Source organism: Polypterus senegalus, chromosome 10 (assembly GCF_016835505.1).
Source record: "Polypterus senegalus isolate Bchr_013 chromosome 10, ASM1683550v1, whole genome shotgun sequence".
NCBI lineage: Eukaryota > Metazoa > Chordata > Cladistia > Polypteriformes > Polypteridae > Polypterus > Polypterus senegalus.
Window position 1 is genome coordinate 163,994,046 of NC_053163.1, and position 22,676 is coordinate 164,016,721.

At 48.5% G+C, this 22,676-nt stretch overlaps 2 protein-coding genes across 3 annotated transcripts in view; both read right to left on the reverse strand.

Moving 5' to 3' along the window:
- Nucleotides 1-22,676, reverse strand: part of agbl4 (AGBL carboxypeptidase 4) — a 438,546-nt gene that overhangs the window by 107,480 nt on the left and 308,390 nt on the right. The gene's annotated exons all lie outside the window — the stretch shown is intronic.
- bend5 (BEN domain containing 5) overlaps nucleotides 1-22,676 on the reverse strand; it is a 49,517-nt gene that overhangs the window by 17,798 nt on the left and 9,043 nt on the right. The window contains exons 2-4 of the mRNA XM_039767263.1: nucleotides 15,651-15,781; nucleotides 14,294-14,663; nucleotides 4,547-4,701 (exon numbers count right to left, since the gene is read on the reverse strand). Of these exons, the coding sequence (XP_039623197.1) occupies nucleotides 4,547-4,701; nucleotides 14,294-14,663; nucleotides 15,651-15,781 (656 nt within the window). The remainder of the gene's footprint in view (nucleotides 1-4,546; nucleotides 4,702-14,293; nucleotides 14,664-15,650; nucleotides 15,782-22,676) is intronic.

Genomic DNA, 22,676 nt, shown 5'->3' on the forward strand with positions numbered 1-22,676 from the left:
CTGAGAGCAAACTGTGACATTCCCATAATTTAAAACAGTCATTTAGTACTGTACATGTGACGACATTCGAGCCAAACACGAGCCTGACAAACAGCTTGTGAGACTCGGCCTGGCAACTACACCCGCGCTCTCGGGCAGGTCTGAGCTGCATGCCCGGCAGCCTGCTGCCCATTAACTCTCCTCATGTAGCGCAGGAGGAGGCTGTCGGCAAAATGTACACCAAGTGTCAGCGTTGGTGTCAAAATAACGAGGACACAGCGACGGCGGCGTTACAAGGGCCTTCTATTTATCGTTTAAGGGAGACGGGCACCACCCAAAGCACTGCTTTGTCTCCTCTCATTTCTAAACGCTCACCTCAAAGCAGGCAGCAAGGCACCACACAGGGAGAAGCCAAGAGGAGACCACCATAGCTTTACAATTTAGGGGGTCGACATGATCAACTGCAAAGCATTAAGAACAAGCTGAACGTTCAAAGCACACCTTGGGCTCAGGTGGGCACCAGGATGTGATGTCAGAATGAACTCAAATACAACAGGGCGACACGCTCAGTCTTCACGTAAGCAGAGACGCCTCATCAAGTGGACTCCCCAATGGACCAAACTCTCTGTCTGTCACGTCATTTAAGAAAAATCTAAACGCAAAGGCCAAGAAACACGAGGGCAACGTTTGGCTTGATTTGTCACAAGTGCCTCTGAACGTTTAAGCAAACTTCTCAAACACTCGCCTGCTCTTTCTAAGGTGCCAGGTGGTGACGAGGACCAGAAGAGGAAGAGTTCAGCTCTGCTGTTTCTACATCGCTTAGCTTTGGCAGGGAGTGGCAGTGCAAGCCAAGCCAGTCACAGAAACGGGTTCCACTTACTCTGAAGCTTCTAATAAAGATGAAAACTACAGAAACACAAGGCATGAAGTCCGAGGAAGCTGACATTCAAGACAATGCGAGTGCAACGACTAGGGGCTTCCTACTTGGTGTAAGCGGTGGGGTCACTGCCATCTATTAACTGTATTTTTATAAATAAGCAGGATTCTGAGACATTAATTCCTGCATTTATCTCTAGTAGGATTGACTTCTGCAATGCGGTGTTCACTGGCTGTTCAAACTGTTCTCTATTCAGCCTCCAGTTAATCCAAAATGCGGCTGCAAGAATTATTACAAGAACAAGAAAATACGAACACATAACCCCAGTTCTTAAATCTTTACACTGGCGCCCAGTTAAGTTCAGGGCAGATTTCAAAATCCTCCTCTTAACATATAAAGCATTAAATGGCGGAGGTCCGGCTTACTTGTCTGAACTTATCATGACTTACAAACCTGAGCGCACATTAAGATCTCAAGACGCCAGTCTGCTTAGGATTCCAAGGATTAATAAAATAACAGTGGGAGGTCGAGCCTTTAGTCACAGGACCCCCTAAACTGTCGAGTGGTCTGCCTGCTACGGTCTCAGCTTTAAAAGAGTCACGACTTCAGTTTAGCACACCCTGACTAGAGCTGCTCATTAACTGTGTAGACTGCACCTCTGTTGTTGGTCACTAGCACCGAAACATACGCCGCGTTCCAAAATTATTATGCAAATTGTATTTACGTGTCATAAAGATTAAATATTTTGTTTTCAATTAAACTCATGGATGGCAGTGTGTCTCAGGGCTCTTTTGATCACCTGTGATAATTAGTTGGCCAGGTGAGCCCAATTAAAGGACAAACTACTAAAGACGGAATGTTTCACATTATTACGCAGACCACCATTTTCAAGCAATATGGGAAAGAAAAAGGATCTCTCTGCTGCCGAAAAGCGTGAAATAGTTGAATGCCTTGGACAAGGTATGAAAACCTTAGATATTTCCCGAAAACGTAAGCGTGATCGTCGTACTGTTAAAAGATTTGTGGCTGACTCCGAGCACACACGGGTTTGTGCAGATAAAGGCAAAATGAGGAAGGTTTCTGCCAGACAAATACATCGGATTAAGAGAACGCTGCTAAAGTGCCATTACAAAGCAGCAAACGGTATTTGAAGCTGCTGGTGCCTCTCGAGTCCCGTGAACATCAAGGAGCAGGATCCTCCAGAGGATTGCAGCCATGCATAATCCTTCTATTTGGCCACCCTAACCAGCGCTCACAAGCAGAAACGGCTGTGGTGGGCCAGAACTACATGAAGACTCATTTTCAAACAGTCTTGTTTACAGATGGCTGCCGTGCAACCCTGGATGGTCCAGATGGATGGTTGGTGGACGGCCACCATGTCCCAACAAGGCTGCGACATCATCAAGGAGGTGGCGGAGTCATGGCCCCTCTGGTCTGGTGCATTCAGTCTGGTCGGCCCCTTTAGGGTCCCTGAAGGTGTGAAAATGACCTCTGAAAAGTATGTGGAGATTTCTGACTAACCACTTTCTTCCAATGTACAAAAAGAAGAACCAAAAATCTTCTTCATGCATGACAACGCACACTCTCACGCTGCAAGGAATACCTCCGCATCATTGGCTGCTATTGGCACAAAAGGAGAGAAACTCACGGTGTGGCCGCCATCCTCCCCTGACCTCAATCCTACTGAGAACCTTTGGAGCATCTATGAGGGTGGGAGGCCGTTTACGTCCAAACAGCAGCTCCGGGAGGCCATTCTGACATCCTGCAAAGAAATTCAAGGAGAAACTCTCCAAAAACTCAAGAATTGTGAAGCTGCTATCAAATAAGGGGTCCTACAGTATGCCCCTGATGTGGACCTCGATCTGGTGAGGTGCTTTTGATTTCAGTAAATATGACCTCCTAATGCTGCAAATTCAACAAATGAATGTTCAAAGCACACCTCGGGCTCAGGTGGGCACCAGGATGTGATGTCAGAATGAACTCAAATACAACAGGGCGACACGCTCAGTCTTCACGTAAGTAGAGACGCCTCATCAAGTGGACTCCCCAATGGACCAAACTCTCTGTCTGTCACGTCATTTAAGAAAAATCTAAACGCAAAGGCCAAGAAACACGAGGGCAACGTTTGGCTTGATTTGTCACAAGTGCCTCTGAACGTTTAAGCAAACTTCTCAAACACTCGCCTGCTCTTTCTAAGGTGCCAGGTGGTGACGAGGACCAGAAGAGGAAGAGTTCAGCTCTGCTGTTTCTACATCGCTTAGCTTTGGCAGGGAGTGGCAGTGCAAGCCAAGCCAGTCACAGAAACGGGTTCCACTTACTCTGAAGCTTCTAATAAAGATGAAAACTACAGAAACACAAGGCATGAAGTCCGAGGAAGCAGACATTCAAGACAATGCGAGTGCAATGACTAGGGGCTTCCTACTTGGTGTAAGCGGTGGGATCACTGCCATATATGACCTCCTAATATGACCTCCTAATGCTGCAAATTCAACAAATGACCATTTCAAGTTCTTTACAACCGAGAAAATGTTTTGAAACTCTGTTGTGCGTAATAATTTGGAACAGTGCATTTCAAGTTTGTTATTTTTGAAACACATGCCGTTATCATTAGGAGGTTTGTTCAGTGACATTCAAATTATACTCTAATGGTCGATGACTCAAACATCATGCTGACTGCCACGTGCATCGACTATTTAGGAAAATCAGAGAAAAACATCATTTGCATGATAATTTGGAACACGGTGTAAGTAACATGATAGTTCCAATTTGTTACTAACCCTGCTCACCCATTCTGTTTCTCTTCTCGGTACTCAGATGTGCCACTCGGTGCCACGGCCCACCTGCCAAGTTGTTTTGCCATAACTACATAGATACTTTATTAATCCCAAGGTGAAATTCACAATCCTGATGGAGGATCTCAGGAATCGTGGTCTTTCCATCGGATTAGCGCTATTTCACCTGTGGAATGGCCAAATGGGGTCTCCAGGACTCTATATTATGGGATATCATCTACTGTTAAATTCTGCTCCGTACTTCTAAAATGTTTATTGTTATACTGTATTGAGGATTTGTTCTGTTCTGTGTATTCTATTGACCCCCTTCTTTTTGACACCCACCCTACCTGGTAAGGGGGTCTCTCTTTGACTGTCTTTCCTGAGGTTTCTTCTATTTTTTTTCCCTACAAGGGTCTTTTCTTGTCTTCTTAGAGAGTCAAGGCTGGGGGGCTGTCAAGAGGCAGGGCCTGTTAAAGCCCACTGCGCCACTCCTTGTGTGATTTTGGGCTCAACATAAATAAATTGTATAGTAAGGTTACTGGTATTGTGACGTTTGAGAGGCAGGACGTGGTGCCAACCATTGAAACAAATTACACGTAACGGCCGCGCGCAGAGGTCACCACCTGGCACGCCCAACACAAGTGCACTTCCCATATCATTTTCTTGGTGAGCCACTAAGTGAAAGGGGGGATTGAGAGTGACCGTCATCCACTGGCGACCCACCACACCCATTTACAAACAGTAGTAGGGCGCGACAGGAGAGGCCGAGTATCGCGGCGTTGTAAAACATCGAATGACCAAAGGACTCACACCCGGCCTGAAGTGAGTGACTTGTGACCGTAGACGTATCTCCAGGAGGACACAGTGTCACTTCCTGCTCACGCGGGCAGCAGTTTGGAGCGACTTTAGGACGTACCTTTCCGTCGTTGAACGTGTATACTGTTCTTGGAGAAGGCGAGTGGCTCGAGCTTGAGCTGGCATTTGCTTCTTCTCGACAGATTTCCTGTGGCTCTATTACTGGCTCTACTTGCTCTATTTTGATTGTCTGAGTGCCGTTGTCAAGCATGGGTTCTAGAAGGAGACAAGACAAACACAAGAAAGCAGACTTTAGATTAGAAGTCACAGCCAAGCCTCAGTGACATCCTCCTCAAAGAGCGGGCTGCTAAAAACACGACGCCTCAGTGCGGAGGCTCAGGAATGGCACTGATGACCAAAATCAGAGACAGAGAGAATCCCCCGCATCCCTATATGGTGGTCTGCTGCACTGCCCAGCTCCCAACTCACCCAAGACCACCCTTACCAGGTTCTTCACCGTTTTTTCTGGGGTTCACCACAGTGTCCCAATGCTAGCAGACTCTGTTCCTCTGGCCAGGCAACTTTAAGCATCCCAAGTGGTCAATCTACTGGTATGAAATTCTTTTTTTGGGGACCCCAGTTTTCCCAGTATGCTAATGTGCATGTAAGATGAAATAAGAAATGCCAATCAGTGTGCGCTTATTAGTGGCGTAAAGGGCATTGACTTGTACGTGGACTGCGTGTGACAAGTGAGCCAGGGCCTTTGACAGAATTACCCAGAGCACACTGCAGTTCAACCTGATTGGAAGGGGCGACAGGAAGAAGCTGCGCCTGCTCAGTGGGACAGCCAATCGTATTACATGTCACATGACCAACACAACTGGCAGCACTACATGCCACTCCTACTCCATTGCTCCTCCCACAGCCCCACCCCTAATCACAATAAGGAGGAGGCGTGAGACGGACATGAATGACTGGGCGTGTCTCGCAAAGGCAGTGAAACATCGGTGCCTGTGTGCCATCTGATTGGCTCGCCCGTGAATCAGAGCTGTGGCAGCGCAGCAGCGAGTGACGTAAGCCATGGGTGGGTGGACAGCTGAGAGTTTAAGAGGCACCTCCATGTTAATTACGTTATTCAGTATGACAAGTAACTTCATACGGCGAATTTTCAGTTACAGTTTGGTATGGACTTCTGGCCATACTGGTGTGTCCTACTTGAGCAGCAGTAGTCTTCATCATAGCACTGGGAAATTCTAATCAACACGCAGCACCTTCATCAGTTATTAGGGTACACTTAAAACAGATTCAGGGATTCACGCAGCGCCCCAAGTTATACGAATGACGTGCTTATCCACCATCCGCCGTGGCATGTGAAGACAGCAAATCAAGAGTCAAATTTAAAGGGGGGCCAGAACCTACCCTGGCAGCATCAGATGCAAGGCAGGCACCAATCTACTCAGGGTGCACACCTGCCTGGCACAATTTAGTGTGGAAGGAAAAGGGAGAACGTGCAAAATCCACACGGCCAACGGTTTAAAAGAGTGGCGCTCGATCGACAGGGCAACAGCACTACCCACTGCTACTCCGTGCCACCCGAGAGGCATCCAGAATACACTGAGGTTGAAGGCCTCGCCCCTCCGGTGTTAAACTTTGTGGTTTTTCCTTCATTTCTTGATCCTGTAAGATTTCTTTTATTACGTATTGTGTTTATTTAGGGATTTGGGGACCCAAGGCTTCCAAATTTGACGTTTGCTTCTGGATTCACAATAATATTTAGCGCTAAGACGCCATCTTTGTTTGTTATGGGCGTCAGGTGTCTCATTAAGCAATCTGTCTCAGAATTCCCTGGGATGTGCGGCACCTGTGACAGGTTAAAAGATCACCCTGACATCCTGCTACTATCAGAGACTGATGGGTTAGCCTGGTTTATGTGCAAATTTAAATTCTAAACTGTTGACTCCTGGGTTTAAGAAAATGAGCCCCCGTTTTCATGTTCAGAGTTTTGGTGAGCGACTCTGTTTTTGATGGCAGATCAGCCTGACTCTCCGCTTGTTCCTGACCACCTTCACCTCCTGGTCCATCGTGTAAAACATACGCCACATGAAACAGAACACCGTACGCCTACCATTTCTGTGGTCATTTTAAATACCTGAACATACAGAAGAGAACCCACTTAATCCTGCATCAGGGCCACAGCTAATCGCATCAAACCCTGGGCACAATGCAGAATCCCAGGGTGCAACACACTCACATTGGCACCAAATCACACCCAACAGCTGGTGGGCTCTATAAAGTGGGTATGATATTTTGTGAATTTTGCTTTGTTCAGTAATTATTCTTTATTTAAGAGTCACCTTCGGATTTGCTTGAAGTGCTTTGTGGGTGGAGCCTCCGGAGGCAGACCCAACTCCTGTGATGTCACAGCTGAAGGACCGCCCCCAAACTCACTCTCTCTCTCTGACTTAAGGGGGCACTGCAGTGTAAAATTCCGGCTTCCCACTCCAAATGGAACATAGCAAACATATTAGGGCATGGGACAATGCCTACCGGCCGAGTCGGACTGCCATTTTCTTTCCCGTATAGCTCCGATCCCCCATGAAACTATTCTGAAATACATTAATTAGGAGGCCAGTCTGGAGACGCCGCACGGCTCACTTGTGACCGTCGATCCTCGACTCTGTGCTTTGGGAGATCCTGCCGGGCACTTGAAAATCCAATGCCTCACAATGACCCTTCACTTCCAGGGAAAGCCATCTTCACTCCAGTCTCTGGGAAAGCCCACCTATTAGTAGCGGACCCTCAATCCCCTCTCAGAGAGGCCCTGCCGGTTAGTGGCAGTCCCACTTACACTCAAACATTACTACCAATAATCCAGTGGTCCTCGAGGCCCCCCCGTGGCTGCACATTTCTGCTTTTAACTGGACTCTTACCACAGCAGGTGCAAGCGGTTACTCCCTCCCAGTTTCAAGGTTTCATATCAATTCAGAAATGACAAACCGGTTATTGGAAATGTTTACCGAGTGAAGCGAGAACGTGTGGTCGGAAGAGTAGCAATTTATTCTTTTTGCTTTTTAACACTTTGCTACTTTTTGAAAGTCATTATTTATTATTGAGCACACAAGTGAAGATGGTGGGCCTTTAACAATCAATCAGCCTCGCTCCCCCCCTGATGGCCGCTCTGCTGGTCATTAAATGTCTGCATTAAGACATACGGGCGAGCTAAACGACCAAATACAAGTTAAGGCCTTCAGCTCAGAATACACACGCGCTTCACTCACAGCACTGCCATCATCTGAGCGCAAAATACAAAGGCCAGCTAATTCAACAAATTAACAGTCAAGTGACTGGGGGGGGGCAACAAACAGCTGCAGGCTCAGGGCCCCCCAGGTCAACTGAACTGGCCCACCCACTCAGTCCCCTCACGAGGAATAAACTGGCAGCGACTCGTTCTGAAGGAAATCCACTTACTGGTGGTCAGACCCTCAGTGGTCTCGGCGACGCCTGGTCTATTAATAACGCGGGGATGAGGGGCTCAGCGCCCCCACTCTATAAAGCGTAATCACCACCTTCTATGAAGTCGTCAGTTTTAATTGGATGTCATGTGATTTCACACCGTGGGGTCCCAATCTGGACGAGGAGCCACTGAACTCTGGCTGTGCCAATGCAGACAACCCTCACACGGACGTGCGCCGCCATTTAGGACGTCATGTCATTCGGGCTCGTCCACCATCGTGCTGCTCTCCGGGATCCACACTTTCTGTGCCGTAATCAGCGCTGTAAAGACTCCAGGAATACGGACAGCCGCTAGCCACTTCTTACTTGGGGGCTCCGACCGTCTCCATTTAAGATGTTCTCAGCTCGCTATCAGAGGATGGATACAAAGGCGACACGGCTCTCCGGCTGCAGTCGTAAGACCGAGCACTGGCTCAGATGTGTGTCTTTGTACTGACTTAGCGGACTGGCTTGTTAAACGCGTCGTTTCCTACTTTCACGTGTGTTCTGCTGCACTCATTGGGCGTTTTATACTTTAGAGCCGAAAAGGGCGGGGCCAACAGCTGCAGCAATGCGAGGCTCCGCCCACAAGGCCGCTCAGGCTCATGTAAGATGGCGGCTGCAGTGACAGCATTCAGATTTCACCGGACACACACACGCGCCTCGGAGTTATGGACCCTGGATTGTCTCAGAGATTACGATTTCTGGAGCTGCAGACTGTGATGTGCCTTTCAGGCAACCATTTTGGAGGTTCATTTTTTTGTGTTACCTTTGAACTTTTTTTTTTTTGGATAATAAATCTTTAAAATATAATATTGTCGGGATAAAGAGGAACTGTAAATTGGGCCCGAGTGTGTGTGTGCGTCAGCGTAGTCTGCGATGGACTCCTGCCTCCTGTCCAGCCAGACTCGGACTCTCCGTCAGTCGAGTGGCAGTGGGGCACAGACGTTGTGCACATAAGGTGACTCAACAGTTCCAGTTAGTTCAACTGGTTATTAAAATGTTTGTTACAACAATCAGCGTTGTCCGTTATAGAATTGGTTTGGTTTTTTAAAGTTTTCCATCGTATGCTCATTGTGATTAGTTTTTTTTTTTGCAGAATGCGAACTTGTCTTCAACATTTCTGGCCAATTGTATTGACTGACAAAGGGGCACTAGAGAGTGAGGAACAGGCAAAAGAATGGAGTCAAAGGGCAAAGCAAGCGGCGACACAAGAAAAGGCCATCAGCGCCAAAAGGCAGCGCTTAGCTTGGTCCAATGTGGGACACCGGTGACTACTTCAGGATTTGTGTCATCAACAACAAACACACAGCAGATGACGTAAAAAGCACAACATGAAGCGGAGGGCAGAACTCGACCCCTCGAGTGATAAAATCCCAAAAACAAAACCACGATGGACTGTCTGTCTTTACAGCAGGGTCTCCACCTCCAGTCCTGGAGAGCTACTGAGGCTGCAGGTTTTCATTCTAACCCTGTTCTTGATCAGTGAGCCGTTTCTGCTGCTATTTAACTCTTTCCCTTTATTTTAATTGACTTTTCTTGAGACTCTGACCGCTGAATTGATTCTTTTTTCCTTAAATGCCAGCTAAACTTAAATTTGATGTGAAGTGAGCCAACAGATGGGGCCTCAAACTCCAACCAACTTTACTTCATTCAGTTTCTTAGTTTGAAGCCAAGTCTCGTTGCTAATTAAACCCGTTATTTCATTCCTTGGCGCTCATTCTGCCACGGCAGACGTTTCCAAACCTGTGGATTTTCTTTTTTAAGAGCGCTGGCTGTCAAAATGTTTTGTGGACCTGAGCAGATCAACGTTACTGAGGCCTTCACCTTTCTTTATTTTCAGTTACTGTGTGATGGACGCAGGTTGTTGTTGTTTATGTGTCACTTCATTTTGTGTCTTAAAATTACTTGGTTGTGCATCAATTAAAATTAAGGCAAAGAGTTAATTAGCAGCAAAATGTGGTCACTAATTAAGAAAAGGGTGCGAATGAAAACCTGCAGTCACAGGTGGAGACCCTGCGTTAGAGGATCCTGAGAAGTCAAACTCAAACCACGACAACAGCCTTGGCTGTGTGTGTGCGCATGTCCTCAAATGAGCACCACCTGTTGGAGCGCCTGCTCTTTTTCTTTCCACTTCCAGTTTGAGTTTTTCCACATCAGGTACATGTGGCACATGACCATTTACTCGCTGAGAGATATCGACAGCAATTTGAATTTACAAAAACAAAAGAAAGGAGGTCAAAATAAGGAAAGCGTCGAGCACGAGACATTAAGACACTTCACCTGCCAGTGAGGAGCTCAATCTGAAAACGGAAGCCGAAGTGTGTGAGCCACTGACTCTGCGTAAAAGAAGCCAGCAGCCTGACATTCTCACTTCAGAGAAGTGCAAGCAGCTCAGGTGTGTCATTTCTCCCAGTGTTTGGTTAGTTGGCACTGCGGCCGGGCACGCGGGGTGCATGTGTCTGTGTGTTCTGTCCACGTTAGTCTGGCTTGTCAGTCAGTGACTGTGAGGCCCTCACTTTCCTTAACATTTCACTCTCTGTGCCATCTGATGCCAACCGAGTCAGACTGGGCACCAGCATTCCATTGTTTCGACTGACACATGCAGGAAAACTCTGAAAAGGCCCCACCGTCATTTTAATGCCAAAACTGGCGCTGCTTTCCATGAATCCATGTTGGGCTACCTGGGCTTGAAAAGTGAAAGCCTACAAATCAGAGAAAGGTAACAAGGTAAGCTGACAAGGGCGCTTCGAGGGCTGGTGACCGGTGACATTTAATAGAAGAGAAAGGCAAAAACGCAAGCATCTGGGAGCCACTGCTGTTTAGAAGCGCTCTGTCAAGAGGGAAATCGGGCACTCAACTTGATGGGCACGCGTTCAACGCAACAACTAATGAAGCTGGACAAGTAACTGACGTGTCCTGAAGAAGCCTGCTTCGTACGTCTCGCTGCTGCTCTGCACTTCAGTTTGCACCACTTCAGGGCTGGGACGCCAGTGTGTCAGTCGCCGCTGTTTTATACTGCGGCAGGGCGCGCTCTACCCACAATGCCTTGCTGTAGACTGAAACAGTCCGTTACTCTTTACCATTAATGCTAAGGCCTTGTGATCTGGTCATGAATTGCGCTTTGTGTATGCGGTCATCGTCATCATCAAGTCACCCACCTTCATGACGGCAGCGACTGCTACAGTCGACAATTTGTGTCATTATGTCTGCCATCCCTTATGGGTATCACTGGACTACAGCAGAACTTCTCGTGTATCGTCAGCATTCACCTAGCGACCAAATGAATGAATAAAAATTTAAGTGTTAAATAAGGGAAAGTGCGGTGTTGTTTATGGCACTGCTGTCACCTGAAGCCCGAATGTGGCACGGTGCCCACCACCCTGCACTGGAGTTTTGAAAACAAAGCAAAGCTGCAGAGCCACCACAATGGAGGGTACGAGCTCACATCTCACGCCAGCTCTCAACGGGCAACATCTCCCAAGTTAGGCTTAGCTGACGGACTGCAATCCCACCGCTGACACCAGCGGACAGTCCGAGTGCACAAACACGGACCTCGCCGGAATTCGGCTGGTGTCGCACCTTCAGGATTCTTAGGGAATATTGAAGACGACGTGTGACTGAATGGAAACAACATGGCGGCCTCGGCTGGGAGTGCAAGTCGGTTTTGCTGATTTCATTGTTTTTTCTTAACTTTGATATTTTTTTTCCCTTTTCATTTTTTCTACATATATGAACATATCCATAGTCAAGCTAAAGTTAGAAAATGGAGCAAACCTTCACAAAAGTGATCAGGTCACCCTTCTCCATGTAGTCACTTGTGCCACCTGCCTGGCAGTGCCCAGATTCCATGGAAACCACTCGGTAAGTGACAGTTCTTTGATCGATGGTGATCACCTCGAGAGACATGTTAATGGGGGTACGATTGGAATGATAAAGGAAATGGGGACATGAACAATGTAAAGTGAGTCTAAAATACCTACACAATAACTATAATCGTAATAAATGAACAATAAAACAGCAGAGAAGCCGTGGATTAAATAAAAAGGCTGTAGTTATCAGCAGGGAGACGTGAATCAAACAAGGAAGGGAATGTAGAGACCGGAGTGACAGACGGCCTTATATAGGCAGGCAGCCAACAATGTGGGAGGCGTTAAGATGGGGGACCCAACGCCACCTCACAAGGTGACCGAGCTGCAGGCTATGGACGTATATATGTACGTAAGTAGGATTCAGTTAGCGTTGGGAACCCGCGTACCAAATTTCTTAAAGATGGGCCCATAAGTAACAAAGACCGTTGAAAAGTTCAATATGGCGGCCGACAGTGGCATCAAACCACCGAAGCTGCCTACCAAATTTCGTGAAGATGGGGCCACAAATAAGAAAGTTCAATATGGCGGACGTTGTTGACCGTTACGTGTAGAATTTCGAAATGAAACCTGCCTAACTTTCGTAAGTAAGCTGTAAGGAATGAGCTGCCAAATGTCAGCCTTCTACCTACACGGGAAGTTGGAGAATTAGTGACGAGTGAGTCAGTCAGTCAGTGAGTCAGTCAGTCAGTCAGTGAGGGCTTTGCCTTTTATTAGTATAGATAAAATATTCCGAGAGGCTATGTTGTGATCCATTTACTTCTCCTCGTTTCCTTTTTCCTCCTCCAAGCCAATACATTCTCGTGTATTCCAGCACCATGTCTACAAGTTATTAGTAGTTGGTCTTTGCTGGCCCCCCATTTTGGTTTTACTAGACTCGGACAGCCAGAAGCAAGCAGCGCCTGACATCCCGGGTGCGACAGGACAACGAGCAGCAGCCGTCATGTCCAAGTTGTCCGTGTTTGCGGTGCAGATATTTGGACTCGCAGTTGTTGGCTCACTTTGTCTGCAAGTAGGGAATGAAAACGAATTGCAGTTCAGACTAAAAGGCCCGATGTGCTCGTTGCTATCTTGTATTTGAAATGAAGACGGAGGTTCAACTCAGCTGCTCTTCGGAGTTCCAGCAGTGACGCGGCTGCACTCCAATTGTGCCGTTGCCTCGTATGCGGAGAGATTTCCGCGGTGCTATTCTCGTGTTATATATTCCACATTGAAAACGGTCATCTATTCAGCTGTGCAGGGAGATGATAATTACAGACACTCATCCGTCTGTCAGGAAGGCTGTGTGTCTTGTGTGGTACTGAAATGAAGTCTGCGAGACCCCAGGCTCTTCCTCATTTTCTGCAAGACACAGGGGACCTAAAAAAACTGATTTGCTCCCTTGGACGTTTTCACAATTTAATGTCATACAACACAGATTTAGTTTGGCTTTTCTGACACCGACCAACAGAAAAAGACTTTTTAACGTCGAAGCAAACACAGATCTCTGCAAAGGGGTCCAAATAATTTAAAACAGAAGTGACAAAGCATTCGGATCCTCTCCCCAACTGACTGTATCTGGAAGGCCGAACGTGCGGTGACTCAGTATGGTGACCTGACTTACATGACAAAGACAAAGAGAACACCTCAAACAAGTCAGGGGACGAGACCAGAAAAGCTCCAAGTCACCGAATACCAGTCAGGTCTATCAGGAGAGTACGGCCATGTAGAGAGCACAGCGAGAGACCTCTGACCACACGGAAGGAGCGACAAGCTACAGTGGCGGACATCGGCAAGACTTTAGCAGTCGCAGCCTCGCGAAGGTCCCGGAGCGGCCGAGCTCAACTGTTCATCACAATCTCCTGAGCAGCAGTTTCTCACGAGGAATGGAAAAACCTTGGAACTGCCATTTGTCAAGTTTTTGGTCTTTCCTGATGTTCTAAGGTAGTGGTGATGGCCACCGTGTCTTCGTTCTGGTCAGAACACGATGGAAGAAGCTCGTATGTACAAGCAACTCCACTGACTCATGAGGAAAGCCTGCCTACCAATGAAAACGTCACAATCCGATCACGTGACTCGGGTGTTGCCGACACGTTGTCATTTTTTCCTGAGCTTCACGTACACATCTACAGATCGCCGATTATGGGGGCTCCATCATTTTCTCAATTTCCCGAAAACTTCGAGGTTTATCCATAGCTGGCGAGAGCTGTGAAAAGACGAATGGGGCAAAACTGGCAGAGCTGAGCGAGAAAGACCCGAGCACAGACTCAAGGCGGTCATGGCTGACTTGATGGGGCCAATACTCGTGCCATCAGTTGTGTGTGTTTAGTATTTGTAATTATCACCTAAGGAGGCCTTTGCTGTTAGTCAGTGTCAAAAAGCCCAAATGATGCCCACTGCGGCTCAGTGCTGTATATCAGTAACGTGAAAACTGCCAAGGGGTTAAACACTTTTCATAGGCACCGTACAATCTTCAATCAAGCGCCCCGTTGCCCACCCAAAGCCACCGTTTCAAGGGCTGTACCTACCGCTGCCGAGCCTCATGAGCAGTACGTCTTGTAACCTCCTGTTGAAGTCCCTCAGCTCTTTGACTTCGGTCATTAAGCTGCCGTATTCCTTTAATTTCTTGGCTTGCTGCACCAGCTGCCTGCGCGTGCGTTCCAGTTCCTGCTGGAGGCGCTGCATTTCCTCCTCTTGCTGTCTGTAACTCCGCACCAGCTCCTCATAGAGCACCCGTGGGACCACCGCCTCATCTGTCCCTCCACAGTCCTCCACAAGACTGTCTTCGTAATCTTCCTCTCCCTCGGCGTACGAGTTCACGGCGTTGCGCTCCAGCCTTGCCACCACAGCAGCGAGGCTTTTTGACGAGTTGGCACTTGAGCGTCCATGTTCTTGTGCCTAGAATTAGAACAGAAAGGCAGACATTAGACTCGAGGCCTTTTCATGGACCTGGACGTGCAGGCCCGCAGCAGGCGGTGCGATTACAAAGCACCACAGAGCCTCGCAGTTTGAGCAAGGCCTGCACCCCTGGGCATATCGATCTGCTCTTGGTGAGGCAACGCTGTCAAAGGTCGCACTGAAGGGTGGTCACCTGTGGCAGAAACCCATAAGGGAAGAACACATATTAAGCATCCCTTCCTGAGAAGGTGTGGCAGCACCCTTACCCAACGTGCCACGGTGCTGCCCATTATACAAACAAAGTCAAGACCCCCATGATAATTCAGACTTAATTCTGGAAAAGGCTCCCCGGGGTGCCTGCTGCCTCCACCACGGTACTTTAAAGCAAAGGGTGCCCGGCGATGCAAGTGGTAGGACTAAATTGCAGGTGTGGTCACTAAATAAACTCCCCAGGGGGCTCAAAACCAAAAGAAAACCCACTGCGTGGAGCAACAGTGCATATGTGGGCCAAGTCCCAAGATGCCCCCTGAGGCACATCGCCAAATAAAGTTTCCTGAGGAAAAACATTTGGAATAAAACTCAGGGGAAGACAAACATAATATGAAAGGCGCTATATAACATGTACATAGATATGACAGGCGCTGCACGACAGGGTGGTCCCGATCTAATTATGCAGATCCAGAACGTCTGGATGCCTTTGATTTATGTGGGGACGATTCCAGTTCGGCGTGAAGACGATTCTTCGTGTCGTCAGTTCACACACTTTCTCGATAATCTGTGATTTTTCAGGTGATTTTCTAGGTAATAAACTTAATAAGTTATAGCGTAATGAAAATAAGAGCACCCTATAGATATGAATGGTGCTACATGACAGGTAGAGACAGAGAGAGAGATAAGAAAGGCGCTATATAATGATGATACCCATTTGATTTGTACCAATCCGCAGACACACACCACCACCCACCCCTCTTTACGTGTCTGGCTTACCTTTTTATGTCTGAGTGGCATTGCATCCTCCTCAAAATGGTTCTGTGGTGAATTGTCCATGTCGTTAGAGGACATTTTGGGAATCTTCATCTTCTTCTGGAGAATACTGTTCTCAAACTCTTGGATATTTTCTTCAAGAAAGGAATCAACAACCATAAAAATACAAAAGAAACAAAGCTGAATTTTGTTGAAGTCATGACGAGTAAAGCTAGAAGCAGATAAAGCAAATAGCGGCAGACATGGTGGCGTCGTAACGGAAGGAACAACAAAACACAATGACGGGCGCAACGAGAAGCTTTTCTGTCTCAACATCAAATCAGAGTTGCGGGAGTAGAGGCCGCTGTGCACTTGCGATTCACAAAGGGGCACCGGGCACATCGCTTCTCAGGTGAAACACAAGTTAGCACCGCAATAAAACTTCTCATCAAGGCCTTCTCGATTTCTCTCGGCTCATTCTAGCGGGTATAAAAAAGCTGCCGTAAGTGCGATGAATACAAAGTCACGAGCGCCTTTAACGCGTTGCTTCATTCTTCACGAAGCAGCCGGCAGACATGACTTGTCACCCACCTGGACCGCAGTCCTTAAATATTCACACTCTGGAGGCGACTGGAAGCGCATGCTAAAGACGAGGTGGGGAACTCAATTACATTTCTGAAACATCCTTAAAACGCTGTTCAATTTAATAATAACCTATTAAAATATGTTTGAACATTTTAAAATATTGGAATACTTTATTATGACAGGGCAGCAGAAAATGAATATAAAGAGCTGACAGTAATTAACTTTTATCATATAAGGCAAATTAAGCAATTATCTCAATATTACCTCTGCCAGAGGAAGCCACCTTCTTTTTCTCATTTGCAGCACTTGTGGCGAAGCACAGCCGGCAAATCTGCGGCAGTCCAAAGGCAGGCAGGCAGGCAGCAGGACGCCGTCGCCCAAAGGTGAGGGGAGAGCTGCAAGAGGCCGACGCAACGCCAAAGGGTGGGCACCAAGTAAAGCTGCAGATATTCTGATGAAGTTGAAGGTTTAATGGGACCTCAGTGACGAACACATACAGGGAAGAGTGAAGGGGAATTCTAATCAGCGTGCAACACACCTTGTGTGCCACTCTATAGCGCCACCTTGGGCCGTCCTGGCCTGAATCATCTCAGAATAGATCTGTCATAAAAGCAAACAGAGTGAAACTACAGGTACATGATGATGATGATGATGATGATGAGCAGGAGAAGAAAGATGGGTGGAGCCAGATATGCTACCAGGGACGTCACTGGAAGGCCTGCAGGTCCATCAAGTCGAGTGGGTTTGGGTGTTGGATTGGGTGCTGGCTGGTTAGGCGGGCTTGGGAGTTTGAGTGACAGCCGGCTTTTGCGTGTTGAAGTCACAACCAGTTAGGGTGCAGGGCTGGGTGTTGGATTGGACGCCTGGCGGGGTGTGGAAGGGGTTTGGGGTTAGTTGGGCGGGCCTGGGAGTTTGTGTGGCAGCCGGCTTCTAGACCGGTCACCGTCAGTCTTACTTTGTGCTATTCAACATCTCCTGGGCACCATCACTAGTGAGTAGGCCTACCCGACCTCGGTCTTCCTTGGCTTACTGATCTCCAGATATGGGGCATTAAGATGTCTGTCCCATAAAGCTAAATTTACCAGAGGTCCAAGCCTGGGTTTTGATGATTGCCAGGACTGATAAAGTTTCTAGACCAGCACAGGTATGTAGGTGAAAGGTGTGGGGTCACAACACAGTATGGCGAAGGTGCCCGGCTTCTGGACTTTCCACTGTGTGTACAATGAATTACCTTTATGGATAGCTTAGGGGTGTGAAACGCGACCCTTGGGCCACGTCACCCTCGGTCACGGCATGCGTCTGCATCACGTCAGGATATCTGGACTCCCCAGACGCGATTTTGTACGACTGGCAGAAGGGAGCCCCGTAGCTACTAAACCCGCAGCGAGAACTGGAGAGCAGCCGCCTGCGACGACCCAACATAAGAACGTGACAAGGCGGCGACACGCCACACTGCCATAGACAGCCAGTGTGCCAGCAAGACATCAAAGGCGAGTGTGGCTTTCCTGTCTGCTACGCGGTGCCCTTTTCTTTTGTGTTGCACGTGTCTGCGCGACTCCTGTGGCAAGTGTGCCTCCTTCCTTCTTCTGACCGCCTGTGCCTGTGGTGCATTTCATGTGGTCAGGTGTCCTCCAAATGCCAGCAGATCATGGCGTGAGGCCCTCATCGTCGACCCCGTACTGTACTTTGCTTTAGCTACAAATCCTGGGCTCGCCCCCCTCATGTACTTCATGTTTTCACTTGAGTTGGGGGGCTTTCCTGACTCCAGAAGACCCGCCAAAGAGGGAAGACGGTGCACACGGCTGAGAGGTACCCGCGTACCGCTGCTTAAAATGAAAAGGCCTTGGGCGAGGGCAGACGTTTGGGTATCCAGCGTACTGCAGATGCCCCCCAGGCCGCTGGCTTTTTACCCACATGTCCGACTGCAGTTCTTTTTTGAGCCGCGCTTTCCTCAAAACCTCAATGCCAGCGATGCCCGCGACCAGCTGAGCTTCGGAGACAGCAGCGAGCGCACGGGCTGCAGTGGCTCTGCCTTTGATCCCACTGCTGACGTACGGCCGCCGCCTCTCCGGCACGTGCGCTCGCTGCTGGCTTTTGTTTCTTTCATTTTTTTGTTTTGTTTTTCAAGTTCAAATCAAGCCAGCTGGGATTTCAATGAACTCCATGGGATGGGACTGACAGAATGAGACGCCGCCCGCCGCTCATTAGCATCTGCCCTTCAAATGCTGAGAGTCTAATTACGGCCCCTTGAATGAGCCAAACACATTTAAAGCAATCAGCGAGACATCGGCTCCATTCTCTGTGGCTGCGCATGTAGGCCTCAATGCCCGCGGTGCCCGCCTGATGCCAGCAGACCACCTTAAACAAACAAACAAATAAAGGAAGAAATAAAGTGAAAGGCTTCTTTATGAGGGGGACACTCTGACCTCACGGTCCTGAGTATATGCTGTAACCTCTAGAAATAAATTTAGACATAAAAACGAACGCTCGCTGGGCACTTTATTAGGTACACCTTCCTCACTGCTCGCCAACACAAACATCTAATCACGTGGCAGCATGTCGGCCTGTAGACCTCGTCGAGACCACCTGCTAAAGTTCAGACCGAGCCTCAGATTGGGGAAGAACGACGGAGACTGAAGTGACTGGGGTTTTCACACACAGCCATCTCAGGGGGTTACAGAGAGTGGTCCGAAAAGGGAAAACGTCCAGTGAGCGGAGAATGGCAGACTGGTCTGAGCTGATAGAAAGGCAACAGGAAGTCCAACATCAACTCGTTACGACCGAGACACGCAGGTGGGCTACAGCAGCAGACCACCACACCGGGTGACAGTCCTGTCGGATGAGAACACCCAACTAGGGCTACAACTGGCACAGGCTCACCAAAGCTGGACAACAAAAACGTCACCTGGTCCGATGAATCTCGACTTCTGCTGCGCCATTCAGATGCTGGGGTCAACGACATGAAAGTAGGAATCCATCGCGCCTTATATTGGTGCTTCAGGCCGGTGGTCTAATGGTTATTATCTTATGACACTTTGGGCCCCTCACTGAGTATTGTCCATCACTTTAGGACTACGGTGTCTCCATCTTCTGACGGTCACTTCCAGCAGGATAACCCGCCATGTCACAAAGCTCAGATCACCTCAGACTGGCTTCTTGAACGTGACGACGAGCTCACTGGACTCAAATGGCCGCCACCGTCAGCAGATCTCAATCCAGTAGAGCACCTCTGGGATGTGGTGGGAAAGGAGACTCGCATCGTGGAGCATGCCATGAAGAATTCCGACAGTTCAGAAGGAGAGAGGGGGTCCTAGCAGGGGGTACCTGATAAAGTGGCAGCCGAGTGTGTGTGTGTGTGTGTGTGTGTGAGAGATACACACACGCAGACAAATACAGATTTAAAAAGTGGGCACATCTCCGTGACTTTTGTGTTCTTCTGTTTTATTGAGTCGCCAGTACAAGACACCCCCAACATGGCGTAGTGCTCCACTCAATCCATGTCTACTTACACAAGACATCAAGCCATCTGGGGTGCCCCCCAGCCCTCCATTTTCAGCCCCCTCATTTATAGGCCATTTTTGGAAATGACACCCTGACCATAAAGGGTCGGAAGGATTTCAAGTTGTGTAGCCCCCCAAACCCCAGTTACTCCGTTTCACAAGTCTCTACACCAGTACAGGCCATGGAGTGTCGTCTTCCAAGCACAAGTTCACATGTGGAGGTTGTAATGTTTGCCGGTGGTCCGAGGCCCTCCCTAAAGGTTAAAATGACAGAAGTCAAACCTAAGCATGTGGACTCTTGTCACTGTAGACAATTTCAACTGACCTGTGATCCTCTACTAGCCCCCCTTCTGTCAGTGGTGCCAGAGTAGACATTTACACCAAAGCCCCCATTTAATATTTCACATTTAAACTGAAGCCCCCCACTTTACTATTTCACATTTATACTGAAGCCCCCACTTTACTATTTCACATTTACACCGAAGCCCCCACTTTACTATTTCACATTTAAACTGAAGCCCCCACTTTACTATTTCACATTTAAACTGAAGCCCCCACTTTACTATTTCACATTTAAACTGAAGCCCCCACTTTACTATTTCACATTTATACAAGCCCCACTTTACTATTTCACATTTAAACTGAAGCCCCCCACTTTACTATTTCACATTTATACTGAAGCCCCCACTTTACTATTTCACATTTACACCGAAGCCCCCCACTTTACTATTTCACATTTACACTGAAGCCCCCACTTTACTATTTCACATTTAAACTGCAAGCCCCCACTTTACAATTTCACATTTAAACTGAAGCCCCCACTTTACTATTTCACATTTACACCGAAGCCCCCCACTTTACTATTTCACATTTACACTGAAGCCCCCACTTTACTATTTCACATTTACACCGAAGCCCCCACTTTACTATTTGCCCGCTGCTCTTCTCGTTTTATCTGCGCTTGTACCTCAGAGTAAATCCTCACACTTCTCATTAGGCGGCTTACGTTTTCCTGTCATGGCAGTGACCTGAAGGGGTTACTTGGTGGTCTTTATTTCTAATCCACAGAGATGGGGGTCAACTGGACGTTAACGAGTCGCTTTCTGCTGATCATCGTCAAAAACACTAAACTTAAATCTCCGGCGCTTCAACGTCGTATCAAACTCGCCTCGGCCTTCCTAAGCGGCGGGGCAGCAGGAGCCAATCCCAGCATTCCCTGGGCTCCAGCGCGTTGTCCCAGGCGCTCGTATGCGCACGACGACCCGCTAACAAGAGCGGGAGAGGATTTCTGGCAAGTCGACATTTTTGAAATGTGTGTTCTTCAGAGATGCCATCGACTTGTGCTGACAGATGGCGGCCAGCGTGTTGGTACAGGACGCCTTGAATGCAGGCCAGTGTGCGGCGAGGCAGTGACTGAGGGGGCCGCTCCTGGGTGGGACAGTCAACCCGAGGAGCAGGAGGTCCGAGCAGAACCGGACAGCAGCTTCAAATCATAAGGACTGTGCCCACCTGTAATCACCTGTCCGCTCGGAATTCTTGGAATGTCATTGAAAAACAAAAAAAACATCGGAATGCGGACAGAAATACTGCCGGCTTTCTCTTGACGATTACTCACCGAAGGCAGCATCAAGCGTCACTTCCCTCACATTACTTGGCCCAGGCTGACGAGAGACCCTTTAAAACACATCAGGCCCTGCCCGGCTACCTCAAATGGACGATGGCTTTTTAAAATGTGAACGTCGATGCCCGCCGCTCCTCTCCTGTACATCCCCGGCCCGACTGAATCATTTTTATGCACCAATTCGGCCTCGAGGGTCTTCATGTCGCACTGCCTGCTTCTTAATAACAGGCAACTCTTTAAAATGAAGTTCACATTGCCGCCCTCGTTCTACTGGCACATTTAGGAGGCCTTGTGACAGACACGGCTTTTAGAGGCTCCGTCTTATCAAAACCCCTCAAGTCCACTTGGGGACACTTCAGGTTTTAATATGAAATGAAAATCAGGACAATAAATGTTTCACAAAACCGCGTTACTGTGGTTAGGAGTCCACTTCCAGGTTTATAGGATCATTACTGCCACACGTGTTTAAAAAAAGAAAACTAAAACCTGCAGTCATGGGGGGTCCGCCTGGACCAGGACCTGACCAAACTCAAAACCCAGGTAGAAAAAAGGAGGCCAATACGCGACTCCCTGTCCCCCGCATGGCATTTGGTGACGCAGGTCTGTTGTGCTGTGCCATCGGATAGCGACTGCACTTCGGCCGTGTGATGCTTTCGTCAAACTCAACCACATTCACGCCAACGCTGGCCCTCGGCTTCAACCTGTCTCGCCTGTGCCTTCCAGCACCACGAGAGCTTCGCTCGGACCCTGTAAATAATTCAATTCAACATCTTCAGGGGGACCCCAAAACTTCAGCGCAGCTTCACACAGACTGCTGTACAACCCAGCAAAGTTGAAAGGCCATGGAAAACAAGACCCCCGAATGCAGCAGAATCGAATCAACAAAAACGGCAAACGCACAACAGTGAGATCTGCACAAACGTCCAGCGGGAAAGTGGCATCCACCTGGACAGGGGCTGGTGAAGGTGGTCAGGCTGCGGTGCCACGTGGCTGGGTGTTAGTGGTGGGCCTGTGGAGTCGGTGCTGACGGAGGTTTCATTATAATATTTCACGTACGATTTGTCAAACTGAGGGGGCCTCATTTCATTTTCGCCCGTAACGCCAGCCTCTGTAACACGGCAGAGGGGCGTCACAGCACCTGAAATGCAGCAGCGAGAGCGGGCACCACTTTACGGCTGAACGTTTTCACCAACTGACCCCAAATGTGCCCGCCTGGGTACTGGCGTCAATGCTATGGGCAGCTCTCTTTGGATTGCCAAGACGCCCAAAGCACTGGCGTCCTGGGCGCGTCACAAGGGGCTGCCACGCAAACTCAAGTGTGCATTTCAGTGGGGTCCAGGGGCT